At 37.1% G+C, this 15,895-nt stretch overlaps 2 protein-coding genes across 3 annotated transcripts; one reads left to right on the top strand and one right to left on the bottom strand.

Moving 5' to 3' along the window:
• Positions 1–1,843: 1,843 nt before the first annotated feature.
• LOC137739894 (WD40 repeat-containing protein HOS15) lies at positions 1,844–10,431 on the top strand. 2 transcript variants are annotated; one of them, XM_068479636.2, is made up of 14 exons: positions 1,844–2,157; positions 2,858–3,003; positions 3,125–3,500; positions 6,244–6,326; positions 6,454–6,500; positions 7,002–7,152; positions 7,410–7,473; positions 7,590–7,748; positions 7,827–7,948; positions 8,477–8,551; positions 8,948–9,001; positions 9,099–9,172; positions 9,722–9,796; positions 9,885–10,431. In XM_068479636.2, the coding sequence occupies exons 1-14, from the start codon at positions 2,097–2,099 to the stop codon at positions 10,102–10,104; spliced, it is 1,707 nt and encodes a 568-aa protein (XP_068335737.2). In that variant the 5' UTR covers positions 1,844–2,096; the 3' UTR covers positions 10,105–10,431. The 2 variants fall into 2 exon arrangements, with proteins under 2 accessions (XP_068335737.2, XP_068335745.2); XM_068479644.2 differs by having other exon boundaries at positions 1,861–2,157; positions 6,250–6,326.
• An 83-nt stretch (positions 10,432–10,514) lies between these two features.
• On the bottom strand, positions 10,515–13,826 carry LOC137739885 (Tetratricopeptide repeat (TPR)-like superfamily protein). Its single transcript, XM_068479624.2, has one exon. It carries the CDS (start codon positions 12,530–12,532, stop codon positions 10,649–10,651), a length of 1,884 nt encoding a protein of 627 aa, XP_068335725.2. The 5' UTR covers positions 12,533–13,826; the 3' UTR covers positions 10,515–10,648.
• Positions 13,827–15,895: the final 2,069 nt, after the last annotated feature.

The raw sequence follows: 15,895 nt of genomic DNA, 5'->3' as shown, positions 1-15,895 counted from the left end.
TTAAAAACTAATCACACTCCTTAATAAAAAAAATAAAAAATAAAATAAAATTGTTCACACACACAAAGTGTATGCTCATCTGATAGTTTTTATTAGTAAAAGACACAAAACATGAAAAATATCAATCACATAATTCCTCAAGCCCTTTTTCTCTCTCTCTTCTCTCTGCCTATTTTCCACTTATCTCTATCTAGATTTATGTCACAACTGACTTTACATTGTGTACGTTGAACATTGATATTTTGGACTTGAGTGTCTATGGTAAGTGAATGACTTTTCAAGGTGATTGTCACACTGCGTACTTAATTCAAATAACATTTGTACATTTATTTGTGTCTTTGTTCAGATTGCACATTTTTGGATTATACAATCAAGATAATTCTCTTTATTTTAACTTTAAATAGAAAGATGAAAATTCAATGAGCAAGAGAATGATATATCAATAATTAGTAAGTCTGAGGTCCTAAATTTGCCTCTCATATATGACAAATTTGATATCACTTCAGGGCAAACTTATTGTTTGACTTAGCTCAATATTTTACTCTTTATTTAAAATTTTATTGTATAAAAAATAAAAATAAGGATATATTCATTCTTCGTTGCGTATGTTTGTGACTTGAGAGTCAGTCCGACCAGCCCCTTACACAAACGAGTTCGTGAGCATATAACGTCTTAATCTAATAATACAATAATACGTTGAAATTACCCAAATTATTAGTTTATTAAACTAAAATGACACAATCGTTCCAAAAATTTCTCCCAATTCAAAATGTGGGTGTGTCGTGTATCGTCTTTCCCTTTCATCGTCGACTTGTAGCGGTGCATAGGTCAGTGAATGCGTAAGCGCACTATCCACATGCACTGGGTACAAATGGAGCAAAAGCAAAGTAAGGCCCCACTCGCTCTACTTAAGGGACAAAGGAACTTGCCAAAAACAAATTATATTCATCTTCAAACTAAAATAACCACAATCGTCACTCAATACTATAATTTGGTAATATTCTTCTTCGCTTAGAAGTGAAAGGTCTTAGGTTCATATCTTATGGATGATGAATTCAATACCAAATTAAACTGCTCATTACGTAGCTTAACTGAACTCCCTCTTCTTCTAATGTAAAACTAAAACAACCACAGGCAGACGGAAGATTCGAACTCGAAATCTCAAGTATAAAGCATATATGTATTTTTCATGTACCATACTCAGTACTATTTTTTCTAATTTAGTTACCAAAAAATATACATATATGTATTTTTCATGTATCATACTCGTACTATTTTTTTTTACCAAAAATATAGTACAAGTATTATTTTAATTTAGTTACCAAAAAAATATACATATATATATTTTTCATGTACCATACTTGTTTTGTATTTTTCTAACTATGATCTATCCAATAAATAATGGTTACCTGATGAGGTGATTTTTTCTTTTAAAAAGAGGACAACTGGTGGCAACTCACGGTTATTCATCTTTTTCGGGCCCTGAGAGGTTAAGAGGAATTTCACCATGTTAGTGGTCACAATCAAACAGACTCATTATCTCAGAGCACCGAACCCGCAACCTCCCACAATTTTTTTCGTTTATAGCCGCAAACCGTTCCCATATCATTGAGCCAATTTGTAGGATGGGCCACGAATCGAATCGAGATCAAGAGATTAGACCTGATTTAGGCTTTTCTGTTGGGCAGTCCGAGTCGGCCCATTTATTAATGGGCTCCAGGCCTATGAAGTGGTGCTTAAGTGGATCCAATAATCCAGGTCGTCAGACCCAAGAATGCGAGAATGTTTAAAGGTTTTACGTTATCCAAAGCATTAATAAAATACAATAAATAAATAAATACAAACGAACCAAGTGAAAATCTCACAACAAACTTCAAAAAAAAAAAGGAAAAATGGAAAATCGTTGCTCCCCTGCCCTTTCTTCTTCTTTCTGACTTGGGTTTCCAGAGCCCCTCCAGACTCTGCAAAACCGATAAATCCCTACCCGTTTGCCATTGCAATCTCTCCCTCTCTCTCTCTCTCTCCCCGATTGAAACTGGGCCGCACGATTTGCGGACCTCTCATCACAGCCATTGAAGCCGGCGACTTCTGCGACGATGACCTCCATCACCTCCGTCGAGTTGAATTTCCTAGTCTTTCGTTACCTTCAGGAATCAGGTATGCTTCACTTTGCAAACCCTCAATCGACTTTTCGAATTTATTTCCCTAATTTTCTGTTCCCGTTTTTAATTGTATTGTCATTCTAGGGTTTCTGGGAATTTTGGGTGTGCTGTACAGATTATAAGGGTGTATTTATCAATTGCTGTTACATGTTTGCTATTATAACTTAATTAGGGTTGAGAACTGTAATTTTGGGAATAAGTTTGCTAATTGGCTTCCTGTTTTCCGGCGTCGAGAGGGCATGAGATTATGGATCAAAAAACAGTAGTCGGTATAATTTTATTTTGTAAATCTCCTTTTGAATGCTCGAGTTTCAGTAATTTTTTTTTCTTATAATCAAATTATTTTAGTTTGGTTAGCCGTAAATTTAATTAAATTTTAATGTTTAACTGAATGTGATTTGTACCTGCATGATATGGTGATATGAGATTTTGTATTGATTTGGATTTGATGCACAATCAATACACAAAGCGATTAGGGGTTTTGTATACGTAGTAGATTATTTAGCATCATATAAAAGCAGTCGAATCGAAGTTGTGGAGTGATCTTATGGGGTTCTGTACACAAACCAGTTGCATGCATACACACTCTACAGTTATCAAAGTGAAAAACGTGAAGGAGCTTCCAACTCAATCGAAGATTGAATTGGAAAACCCATTTCATTTTCTCTAAGTTTTTTGTTGTATTACTTCTGCAGGCTTCACACACTCAGCTTTTGCTTTAGGATATGAGGCCGGTATCAACAAATGCACTATAGATGGAAATTTGGTTCCACCTGGTGCCCTCATTACATTTATACAGAAAGGACTTCAGTACTTGGAGATGGAAGCTAACTTGAGTAATGTTAGTATTCTTGTTCTTGTTTTTTGGATTATCGAATAACTGGTAATTTTTGTTTTGGAACTTGCACAGGATTGCACATCTTAGAATATATGTTAACCAGCTTTTGTTTTAAGCTTGCCAGAGTGATGCAGATTTGGATGAAGATTTCTCATTTTTACAACCTTTAGATCTTATCACGAAGGATGTAAATCAACTAAGGCAAATGATTACAGAGAAAAGGAAGAATTCACTGATGGACAAAGACAAAGATAAAGAGCACGAGTCTTATCAAAAGAAAGATAAAGATAAGGAGCTTGAAAAAGAACATGACGGAGAACGTGCACGAGTAAGAGAGAAAGAAAGAAAAGAAAGGGAGAAGGATTTCGAAAAGGATAGAGAGAGGATAGAAAAGAATAAGGAGCGAGAAAAGCAGCGTGAGGACCGCAATGACAGAGATGTAGTTAGAGATCAAGAAGATAAAGTTAGTATCAGACATGAAGAAAATGGAGCTTCTGGAGGTAGATTCAAGTTTTACTGCAAATGATTTTCTCTTTTGTGGTTTTTTTTTTCTTTTATTAGCCTGAATAAAGTTACCAAGGCCACAAAATGGCCACAATTTTTAAGCAGCCACAAATCCATTCAATGATTATGTTCTTTTATTTTGTGATTGGTAAGAAATAAGAAGATATAGACACTTGTTTCTGGAGCCTACTAGGATGCAGGAAAAGTTTATCCGTTCGAACATATGCTTTAGCTGGTGAACTACTCTTTTAGCCTTATTTTTTATGTTTAATGAACAGAAAATAATTAAGGAACAACGCTTTACATTAACTTCTTGTTTGCCCTTGTAATATATCATGATCTGCCAAGGAGAGAATGTAATATTTTCGATTCCCTTGGAACTTGTTCTTTGATGTATCTGAAAATAGACTAAACTTAGCAAATAGAGAATAACTAGAAACACACGATACATACTGGTTTGGCAGATCTTTTGGCTACATACTGTTGTAGATAAATCACGGCTTATTTGAATTAATAATAGAGTGTACGGTGCTTTTGTAAACCCTAGAACTAATCCCTCTGACCTTTCTCTGCTGTCTCTGTTTTCTTCTCTCTTCTTTTCTGCCCCTTGCCACACCATATTCATAGTGGCACCCGCCTAGCCCGTCCAGACCCACCTAGGCACCCGCCTAAGTTGTGACTCACTTAAACAGAAAACAGTAACTTTCATTTTGCATTTTATTTTTTTCAATAAATTGTAAGAGACTTGTTGAATACTTAAATGAACACACATTATATGCTTGTTCCCCATGTTTTCATTATGTTCCAATACTTCATAATATATATACCATTCTATATTGTAGTTTATGATGAAATTATATATATTTTAAGTATAAACACACACTTATTTACACGAAATATAATAGATTTACTTAAATCAGCCTAGTCCGCCTACGCGCTAGGCCCTAGCCCGCCTACGCGCTAGGCCCTAGCCCGCCGACCGACTAGTGCCTAGCATCTTTTAGAACCTTGGGTTTACATGCCTATTTTCTGATTAAGTTTCCTATTCTATTTGGAATAGGAAGTACACTTTCATTCCTATTCCATTTCTGCTTATAGGATTCCTAATCTAATTGTACATGAAAAATTAAGTCTTTCATAATCCTTATAGGACAAGAATATGCGCACCTTGAGCTTTCCTAATACAATCGGAAACAAAATAGGACACTAACATTTACGAGCCAATTCCTAACAATCTCTACCTTGGTGAATCAAACCAAGTCTTGACTGTTGCACCCTAGAGTATCTTAAGGAAATCTTCAAGAACCTTCACCATGGAAAACTTCTTCTTGCTTCATTGCATCTCAAGTGAGGAGGTACACAATCAACTAGATTGATCAAGTTCAAGCATTGCTTGAATTTCTTGGCCGGCACTATCTTGGTAAGGAAATCTGCGGCATTGTCACCCGTGTGAAACTTTTTGGCCCAAATCTCCTTGGACTCCACCCAATCCTGGGTTCTGTGATACCTCACTTCAATGTGCTTTAATCTTTCCATGAAAACCTGATTATTTGCCAAGTGAATGGCACTGTGACAGTCACATTTCAGCTTCTTGAAATCCTGAGTGATTCCTATTTGGCTTACCAAGCCACTAAGCCAGCTTACCTCCTTTCCAACTTTGGCCAGAGCAATATACTCTGCTTCTGTGGTCAACAAAGCTGAAATTGGTTGCAGTAGTGCCCTCCAATTGATTGGTCTACCTGTGCATGTAAAAACATAATCTGGGGTAGACCTTCTCTTGTCCAAATGCCCTGCGTAGTCGGCATCAATGTACCCCAACACCCTTGCGTTTTTTATTTTTTGTTTTTTTTTGGCTTTTCAAACAAGATCCCTTGTCGCCAAGAACCTTTCAAGTAACACAAAATCCACTTGATTGCATCCCAATGTTGGCTTCCTATATTTCCATGTACTTGGAAACGACACGAATTGCTTGAGCTAGGTCGGGTTTGCACACCATTGCATACATTAGGCAGCCCATGATTTTACCATAGGGAACCTTCTTCATTGTTTGTTTCTCTTTCTCGGACTTACAACGCTATTGCCCACTTAATTGAAGTGAGCTGCCAAAGGAGTTGAAACTGCCTTTGCTTCTAGCAGGTTGAACTTCTTAAGAACCTTCTGAATATACAGTGTTTTTGTTAACCCTCCTCTGACTTCTCAGCTGTCTCTGTTTTCTTCTCTCTTTTTTTCTGCCCCTTGCCGCACCCGATTTATAAGTACAGGGTGTGATTTACATGCCTATTTTCTGATCAAGTTTCCTATTCTATTTGGAATAGGAAAGTACACTTACATTCCTATTCCGTTTATGGTTTGAGGATTCCTAGTCTAATTGTACAAGAAAACTTAATTCTTTTCTAATCCTTGTAGGACAAGAATATGTGCACATTTAGCTTTCCTAATACAATCCAAAACAAAATACGGCGCTAACATTGTCGAGCCAATTCCTAACAGAGAATTGGTTATGGAATTTGGTGCTTGCGCAGTTCTTGGCATTTGAGAATATGTGCAAGGAATTTTAACTAGCTTCATTCCATAATCATTTAGGTACGAGGAGTTAGACTTCTTAGCATAAGTGTAAAAAGACAGAGCATGTTATGTTAAATTCCCACTTAATGAAGTTGAGCAACTTTTGTTCTGTCTCTTATTCCTTTCAATTCCCTAAATGTACATTATGATAATCATCATGTTTTTTTTTTTTAGGAGCAGAACCAATGGATATTCCTCTTACAGATGTTCAAATCCCTAGTTCTGATGTGACAATTTTGGAGGGGCATACTAATGAGGTTTGTGCATGCTCCTATTTTCTTGCATTACCCACCTTATTTGGCTTTTACCCCCGTTCTTTGCCATATAGTTCCTCATACATGTTTCTCTGTGTGACATTGGATCTCCTTTCCATTTTTGCATTAGGTATGTGCTTGTGCATGGAGTCCAGCAGGTTCTCTTCTTGCATCGGGGTATGTATTTGTTAAATTGTTCATATTTAGTGGATGTTTCTGTTATCTTTTTTTTTTTTTATTTGTTTATTTTTTATTTTTAGAGAAAAGACATAATGATCCATTGAATTTTTTTTTTTTAATTTATTTAATATCTCTTTACTAATTCTTTCACATGTTTTGCTGGTTATTGAATACTAACGTTGGATGAGACATGTTTTTGCCTTTATCTGCTCGTGTTTCCTTTACTGATTATCTAGAGTCTGCAACATTTGATTTTATACTATCTTTTGTTGTTATTTAAGCCTCTCTCTAGTATTAAATTTCAGTAAAATCAACATCCCTTAGGACTAGCTGGAATGGTGATAGTAATTTAACATATATCATGTTAATCGTGGGCCTGTAATGTTGACCAGAATATGGGCTGTTTCTGAGTCCATGGCGTTACCATACCGTGTTAGGATTACCATACCTTTTGTTTCAATCCCTTATTCTTGCCACTTTTAATTAATCACTTTCCAGGTCTGGAGATTCGACAGCTCGAATCTGGACCATTGCTGATGGAAGCTCCAGATTTAGTTCACAAAATGGTTCCTCAAATGTGTTGGTGCTGAAGCATGTTAAGGGTAGAACAAATGAAAAGAGTAAAGATGTGACGACACTTGACTGGAATGTGAGCTCTATTGTTATGGATATATTTTGTGATAATTGACCTATCAAGTTTGATATAATAGATTACATGCCATGCGGATGCTCTTTGTTATGGGCTCTTGAGACTCATCAAGAAAAAAAAAAAAAAAAAAAAAAAAACTTGTTTTCTTTATTCCAAAACCACCTAAAACTGCAGGAGCTTCTTTATTTGTATTTTTTTATTCTTCCAGAATTTTTTTTTTGTTTGTGTATATGCAAATAAACCTTTCACTAATTCAGGGAGAGGGAACAATGCTTGCAACCGGTTCGTATGATGGGCAAGCAAGAATTTGGAGTACAAAGGGTAAGCAGATGATTGTTTTTCTGGTTTTCTGTTTTATCTGATTTATGATTCTTGTTTACTTTTCAGCATCATTTTGGAAGTTTTTAGAACATATATTGTGTGGTATCTTTGCCCAGGTGAATTAATTAGTACTTTGAGCAAACATAAAGGGCCTATATTCTCTCTAAAGTGGAACAAAAAGGGAGATTACCTTCTTACAGGAAGCTGCGATAAAACTGCAATTGTGTGGGATGTAAAGGCAGAGGAACCGAAACAACAATTTGAATTTCATTCAGGTGTGTATTATTTTCATGGAACAGACAGTGTAATAGTGGCTGTGTTGGGATTTTGATGACTATTTTTCTGTCATTTAGGTCCAACACTTGATGTTGACTGGCGCAACAATGTCTCCTTTGCAATGAGCTCAACAGACAATATGATATATGTCTGCAAGATTGGGGAAAACCACCCCGTTAAAACTTTTGCGGGACATCAGGTATTTTCAAGCATTTAGTTGCTCTAGATTAGACCTGAGGTTAATTATCTTTTTAAGCATTTTGTTCTTACTATTCATTTGTGTATACTATGCTTTTTTTCTAAAGAGGCTGCAGATAGTTTTGTGTTGTTTAGATTGTTGAAGATATAGGGACGCCCAATTCTAGGCTGAGATATATTCTCTTGATGCTATCATGTTAATGTTCAATTTCATTTAAGTAATTAACTGTTAAGTGGTCCTTGTCTGGTTGAAAATGGATTTGAGAGGGTCTTGGTATTGCCAGCCCTCCATTCTAGAATGTTGCTGTTTTATTTCCATTACTCACCTGCCTTTGATTTGGTCAACTGGAAAACCTTGAGCTGACCAGTTTTTTTAACATGCCTGGTTGTAGTTACTGGAATTCGCCCAGATAGCAAAAATGGTTTCACTTGTTTTTGAACTTCTGCTAAAACTTACGTGTTATTTGCAAACAGTAAACTTTATAATTTTCAAATTTTGTGGCTGATCAATGGGTTTTCACTGTTTCAGGGAGAAGTTAATTGTGTTAAATGGGATCCAACTGGTTCATTGTTGGCTTCATGTTCTGATGATAGCACTGCAAAGGTTATCTGTGCTTCCTGCTCAATTTGTAGTAAAGTAGTTCCATTTTATGTTCGATAAGATAGTTGTTTGCATATAATATTTTTAATCTATACTTATATATATAATTAAAGATAGGTACTGAAGTTGAACACAGACCTGGTATGGGGTTAATGTCATATGTTTTGTTTACTCCGGAACATGGGAAGGATAGGATTGATTAAACCAATCTTGTTTGCTGCTTGATTAAAAGTTTTGAATCAGATAATTCATATATAATATATAATTTTAACTTTCTTCATCTTGCCCCTATTCAATGGAATATAGCCATTTTCAATTAAATGGATCAGTTTCAGTTGGTTCATTAATTTCCATTGAGAAGACTATTGAATTTGCAACTCATGTAAAATTATTGTGTAGATATGGAGCATGAAGCAGGAAAAATATGTTCATGATTTAAGAGAGCATTCTAAGGTACTCCTCAGATTGTCATTCAAGTTTAATTTGCCTATCATGGCTGTTTGAATTTACTTTTCTGGAATCTTAGAAGCGTTGGAAATTTGTATTGCAGGAGATATACACTATCAGATGGAGTCCCACTGGACCAGGAACAAACAACCCTAACCAACGGTTGGTCCTAGCTAGGTAAATATGGTGCTTCTCAGATGAAGTGAGATACCATTGGCTTCTCTGTATTGTTTGCATTGTGTTTGCCATGTGTTCCTTTATTATTTCAGTTAGAAGTTGCAAATTGTTTCAATAAGTAGCTTTTGCATGGTTTTCATATTTTTTGAGAAAAGCTTAATGCTGTCAATTGAAATTTTATATAAAGACAGCAAATGGTTTATTACCTGTGTAAAACCTGGTTGGGTGGTAATTCTCCTGATTCATTCTGTGCCATGAAAGAAGTTCTTGTCTAACTTCTTATTGCCATTAACCCTATGGTGCTGTGAGAACTGTATGTTAAGCCACTGCTCTTTTGTATTCATGTTCTTGCATTTGCGGGTTTTTGTTTTTTCGCTCCCAAGCGTAATTGTCTTTATGTAGAAATATTATTTCTTGATAGTATTCAAACTTGCACTTTCGTTCTGCATGTATACTCTGTGGAGAAATTACACCGAGTACTTTCTGTGGAGAAAATACACTGAATGTTTGTGTCATGGTTCTAAGTTTTGTGATTGTGCTTCTTGACAGTGCATCATTTGACTCCTTTGTGAAGCTATGGGATGTGGAACAAGGAAAGCTTCTCTGCAGCTTGGATGGACACAGGTACTGGACAAAACAAACGTATGGTGTTTGAAGCTTGATAAAATTTCTTTACTTCGTTGTGTATTGATACTTCAATTTGAATCAACAGGGAACCTGTTTATTCTGTTGCTTTTAGCCCAAATGGTGAGTATTTGGCCAGTGGATCTCTTGATAAATCCATGCATATCTGGTCACTGAAGGAACGCAAGATTGTGAAAACGTACACTGGAAGTGGCGGTATATTTGAAGTCTGCTGGAACAAGGAAGGCGACAAACTTGCTGCGTGTTTTGCCAACAACACAGTGTGCGTCTTGGATTTTAGAATGTAGAGCTGGAAATGCCAAACCTGTCTTGTATTGGAAGTTGGTCGTCAAATCCCAGTCGTAGATTAGCTCTTCGTATTTGATTAGGATGGGTGGCGAGTGTATGTTAGGTGCGTAGGCATTGCATTTTAACCGTAGATCAAGGCTCGGCTCGCTAATGTTCATTTGTTCGTAAGCTCGTTTCCTGATTCAAGTGTTAATCGAGCTGCTTTTCTAGGAGAGGTGTACAGGATTGTTTTCAACATTTTTAGTTAGGCTTGTTAGTGTACTTTGCTTCCCAAAGTATGTACGGCATGCTACCGAAGATTCTCAAGAAGGCTGTTATTCCAACTATTTTTGTGGTTTTGCTTTGTGTTGGTTACTTTGAAAGCGAAAGCCCCCATACAATTCGGATACTGAAGAACCAGAACCCGAACCAGTTGAATGTGTCGATTGCTTCCACTTGATAGATCAAAACCACGGTTAACAGGGTGTGTAATCGCTCGGATTAGACACAAATTTAGTTGTGGAAGGATCATACTACAAGATATAAGAGAGCATCTCAGAGGAACTACCAGTAATCGCCACAAGAGCACGAACCATTTACAAAGTGGTGAAACCTGTTTCTGTCCCGCATTACAATCTTTCGGCCAGTGATTTTCGAAAGTAACTTGGTCACAGCGTGACAATCCGAACACACGCGTAGGTTTTTCACAATTTTGATTGTTGTTCCGGCTTGTGTGCTGATTAGCCCCAAAGCAAGAGCAAGCTTCTCACTGTGAACTTCAAGGGATTGCTCCTTTTCTTTGTCCCCCAGATCATGTAACACAGTATCTACCTGTGGGGCGTAACCATGAGCCTTGAGCCAACGGTTCATCTCCTCGATCATCATGTATATTTCTTTGCTCCTTGGGTTTCTCCTATCCCCTGCAAGGAACTCGTGTACCTTATTATTCAGTTCGATGGAGCTGCAACCAGGCTCCTTCTGAATCCCACTGCTTTTCATCAAGGCCCTCACCCTTGCCACCCCATCCCAGTTCCCCACTGTGGCGTAGATGTTGGAAAGTAGAATATATGTTCCTGAATTTGCAAGATTTTGGCCAAGGAGAAACTCTGCTATCTCCTCTCCCAATGCAATGTTACCATGGAGTCTACAAGCCCCAAGTAAAGTTCCCCATAGGACGGGATCAGGATCAATCTTCATTTTCTTCACAAACTCGTATGCTTCTTCCAGCTGCCCAGCACGGCTAAGGAGATTTACCATGCACCCATAATGCTCAATCTTCGGTTCTATTCCGTATTCATCCTTCATTGAACTGAAAAAAGCCCGTCCCTTGTTGACCAAACCAGCATAAGCACAAGCACTCAAAACTCCGATGAAGGTTATATCAGTAGGATGGTAACCAATTCTACGCATTTCAACGAACAACTGCAACGCATCTTGGCTAAATCCGTGCATCGCATATCCTACAACCATCGAATTCCAAACAACAACGTCCTTCTCCTCAATCCTATCAAAAACCAGACGAGCATCCTCCAAGCTACCACATTTACTATACATGTCAATCAATGCAGTGCCCACATGAGCATTGACTAGAATTCGATTATTTTCAATGTAAGAATGAAGCCATCGACCAGACTCAAGAGCTCCAAGCTGCCCACAAGCAGAGAGCAAAGACAGCACCGTCAATTCGTTTGGCTTAAACTTTGCCGCCAGCATTTTCCTAAACAAATACAAAGCCTCATTTGGCATCCCATGCTGAGCATACCCATCAATCATCACATTCCAACACACCACATCTCTCTCCTGCATTCCGTCAAACAGTTTGCGGGCCGCCTCAATTGCCCCTCTTTTCACATAGCTAGTGATCATCGCCGTCAGCGAAACCAAACTCTTCTCAGGCATTGTATCAAACAGCTGCCTTGCAGACACAACATCGCCGGCTCTTGCGTAAACATCCACAAGACCGGTCCTGACATACAAATCCGAATCGAACCCGAGCTTAATCGTCTGGGAATGGAGTGCTTTTCCGGGCTCAAGCGGGCAAGTTTTCATAACAGCGGAGAAGGTGAAGCAATTGGGTTCAACGCCATTGGTGAGCATCTCGGTGAAGTACATGAGGGCAAGGTTCTGAAGACCCAACTGGGCATGGCTGTGGATAATGGAGGTCCAGAAGTAGACAGTGGGGTTGTCGGTGCGGTGGAAAAGGGCGACGGAGTGGTCGAGGCGGCCAAACGAGGCGTAAGAGCGTTGGAGCTTGAAGTTCAGGATTGGGTGGTGGTGGAGACCGTGGCGGAGGAGAAGGGCGTGAGTTTGGAGAAGGTGGTTGATGGATTTTGACTTGTCGATTAGGAATGTGAGTCTGTCAATTGATGGTGGGTGGCGGCGGCGGCGGCGGTGGTGGTGGTGGTGGTGAGTGGGTGCGGTGGTGGCCAAAGTGGCGGTTGAGGACATTGTTTTGCCAACGCTATCTCAAAAATATTTGGCGCCCTCAATTATTTACTCGGTGTTTATTTCTCTCTTCTCAATTTCTTCTATTTTTCAATAAGTTTAGTCAGTCACGCTAAAAAGTGAAAAATTAGGGGAGCTATTGGACCAATTTTTTCTTAACAAAATCATCATAAGCTTTTATTTAACTAAAAGAACTTGAGAATTAACCTAAAGACAAAACTATTTATATATCAATCCTACAAACATTAAAAACACAGGCCGAATTAAAGCCCAATCCGTAATAAAATACTTTTTTTCATAATTACCCCTAGCAGATCCTAACCGAAGCCCGTTAGCCAATTCACAAATACTATGAGAGATTTGCTAGCCAAACCCAATAGGTGCTTTATTTATTTACTTTTATGGAAGTTTTAACGAAAAACTCACGGTACTTTACCTTTTATTTTATCCTTATCGTTAAAACTCAAAATTTTCAAACCATTTTCATTAATTTTCCTTATTTTTATTTCCTGCTATTCCCCTCCATCAAACCCAAGAAGCATTAACCCATCATCTTCATCCTCTCTTTTCCGTTTCTCTCTCTACTTATTCATCTCCTTCTTGTCTGCCATTTCAATGAAAAAAACGAAAAACAAAAAAGAACTATTCCTCTCATTCTCTCTCCGCCATAGCAGTCAGTTAGCCACCTTCTTTCAGAATCGAACCCAAATACAAATGTTAATAGATCTCAAAGAATCAAATGGTGATTTTGAAATGAGAAGTATCAGATTTATTGAAAATTTGTCTCAGAGGCCATGAAAACAAATTGAAATCGACAATATTACAGAAAAATAATTTAGATTCTTGCTCAGTGCCTGGCTCGAACTAGGATATTAGTCTTATATCCATCTGGAAAAATAGGCATAAATATCGCAAGAATTCCTTCAATTAGTATGGAATTTAAACCATGCATCCATTTCTAAATTAAATCAAGCATGCATGATATTGATGATAGATTGGATTGCAGTCTTTTTATTGATGGCGACAGTGTAACATTTTTCGAAAATAAAAATGAGGGGAAAGGTGATGGTCGAGTTCTTTGCAAATCTGTGTAACAAATTCGAAGACAAGAAAAGGAGAAGTGGCAGAATTCTGCAGATTCGGAGGAAGAGAAGGTGATGAGAGAATGGGAACCCAGACTCACCTAGAAAGAGAAGGTAGGTGCTTTGACAGGGAATGGTAGCAAAGCTTGTTGTTTATTGGTGTGGCACTCTCGCTCTATATTTTTTATGAATTAGTGAGACATGACAAATGCACACTTGTAGTAGAAAATATAGCATTTGTCACGTTTATATATAGAGAATATACCATAAAGTTTTAGAAATAGCGTTTATTTTGTTCCATTACATAAATAGTGTGGATTATTTTGGTTTAGTTTTAAAAATAGCGTGAGTTATTTTGCTATAGTTCCATAATAGTGTGGCTTATTTTGGTTCAGTATCAAAAGTAGCGTGGTTATTTTGTTGTAGTTCCAGAAATAATGTTTATTTTGTTCACTTTCAGAAATAGTGTGGGTTATTTTGGTTTAGGTTTAAAAATATTGTGGGTTATTTTGCTATAGTTTCATAAATAGAGTGGGTTATTTTAGTCTAGTTTTATAAATAGTGTGGGTTATTTTGATATAGTTTCAAAAATAGTGTGAGTTATTTTGCTATAGTTTTATAAATAGTGTGGATTATTTTGGTCTAGTTTCATAAATAGTGTGGGTGATTGTGCTATAGTTTCATAAATAGTATGGGTTATTTTGGTATAGTTTCAAAAATAGTTTGGGTTATTTTACTATAGTGTCATAAATAGTCTAGGTTATTTTGATTTAATTTCAGAAATAGTGCGAGTTATTTTGGTTTAATATCAGAAATAGTGTGGTTATTTTGATGTAGTTCCAGAAATAAATTTAATTTCGTTCACTTCCAGAAATAGTGTGGGTTATTTTGCTATAGTTTCATAAATAGTATGGGTTATTTTGTTCTAGTTTCATAAATAGTGTGGGTATTGTGCTATAGTTTCATAAATAATGTGGGTTATTTTGGACTAGTTTAAAAAATAGTGTGGGTTATTTTACTATAGTTTCATAAATAGTGTGGTTATTTTGGTCTAGTTTCATAAATAGTGTGGGTTATTTTGCTATCGTATCATAAATAATGTGGATTATTTTCATCTAGTTTCATAAATAGTGTGTTATTTTGGTATAGTTTCATAAATAGTGTGGGCTATTTTGGTCTCGTTTCATAAATAGTGTGGTTTATTTTGCAGTAGTTCCAGAAATAGTGTGGGTTATTTTGGTTCAATTTCATAAATAGTGTAGTTATTTTGTTGTAGTTCCAGAAATAGTGTTTATTTTGTTCCTTCCAAAAATAGTGTAAGTTATTTTGGTTCGATTTCACAATTTTGGTTCAATTTTCATATCAATGCCCCCTCAGTTGATATGTTTTTGTGTACTAGATTAAAGATCCATTATGTGTATAAATGTATGCACAAACACAAGCAAGTCAAGAATCAGAATAATTTCGATACTATTTTATGTAAGAAAAATTGTGATCACCCGTCCCTAATTTTCTATGTAATTTTCTCCTCGAGTGTGTAAATTGACGTTTATGCCCTTTTTGGCAAAAGTGGAACATAACATGGACGTACTTATTCGCCTTTTAATTTATTTTTCCTAGTATCATAATTAAATAGTACTCGTTGTTACGAACGCGTGAACGCGAGTTAGACCCGAATCAGACTTGTAACGAAAAAAATTACGCTTAGTTGAAGTGCGTTAACAACAGGTAAAATTGTACACGCGTGTGTTAATTTTTTAGTGTTGGAAACATTGTTTTTGATAAGGGGACAAATTTTGTGTACCTTTGGATTGCACGAAATCTTATCCATTTTCCCTCTTTAAAAATTTGTCCCGAGCCCTATTATTTTTCCCTCACCGCCAATCATTTCATTTCTAACACTATTGCACCCAATCAAATTTTTGTTCTTCTTCTCAGCCAATAAGAAAGCTCTCTCTCTCTCTCTCTCACATATTCTCCTTCTCTCTATCCTGATACCTTTTCCTCTCTGCAACAACCATATACCACCACCAAACTTCACGGATCAAGCCTAAAATTACCACCATCGAGATCCTCTCATCCTCACGAACCCATCCATACCAATTTATTCTCAAATGGACGAGTTTTGAGTGCCCAACTTGGAGCTTTGACTCGGGTGGAGTTTTCCCGTCGATTTCCAGCTTGAGTTACAAGGTTTTGGGAGTTTTGGGAGCACCTACACAACTCCCTGAGGCCTTTGGGAGCACCTACACAACTCCCTGAGGCCTCAAGTTCAAGGTCAAAG

The sequence above is a fragment of the Pyrus communis genome, chromosome 15 (assembly GCF_041283825.1).
Source record: "Pyrus communis isolate YQ-2024b chromosome 15, ASM4128382v1, whole genome shotgun sequence".
Classification (NCBI taxonomy): Eukaryota; Viridiplantae; Streptophyta; class Magnoliopsida; order Rosales; family Rosaceae; genus Pyrus; species Pyrus communis.
Note: the sequence above shows the minus strand (reverse complement) of the source record. Positions and strands in the feature narration are given on the sequence as shown.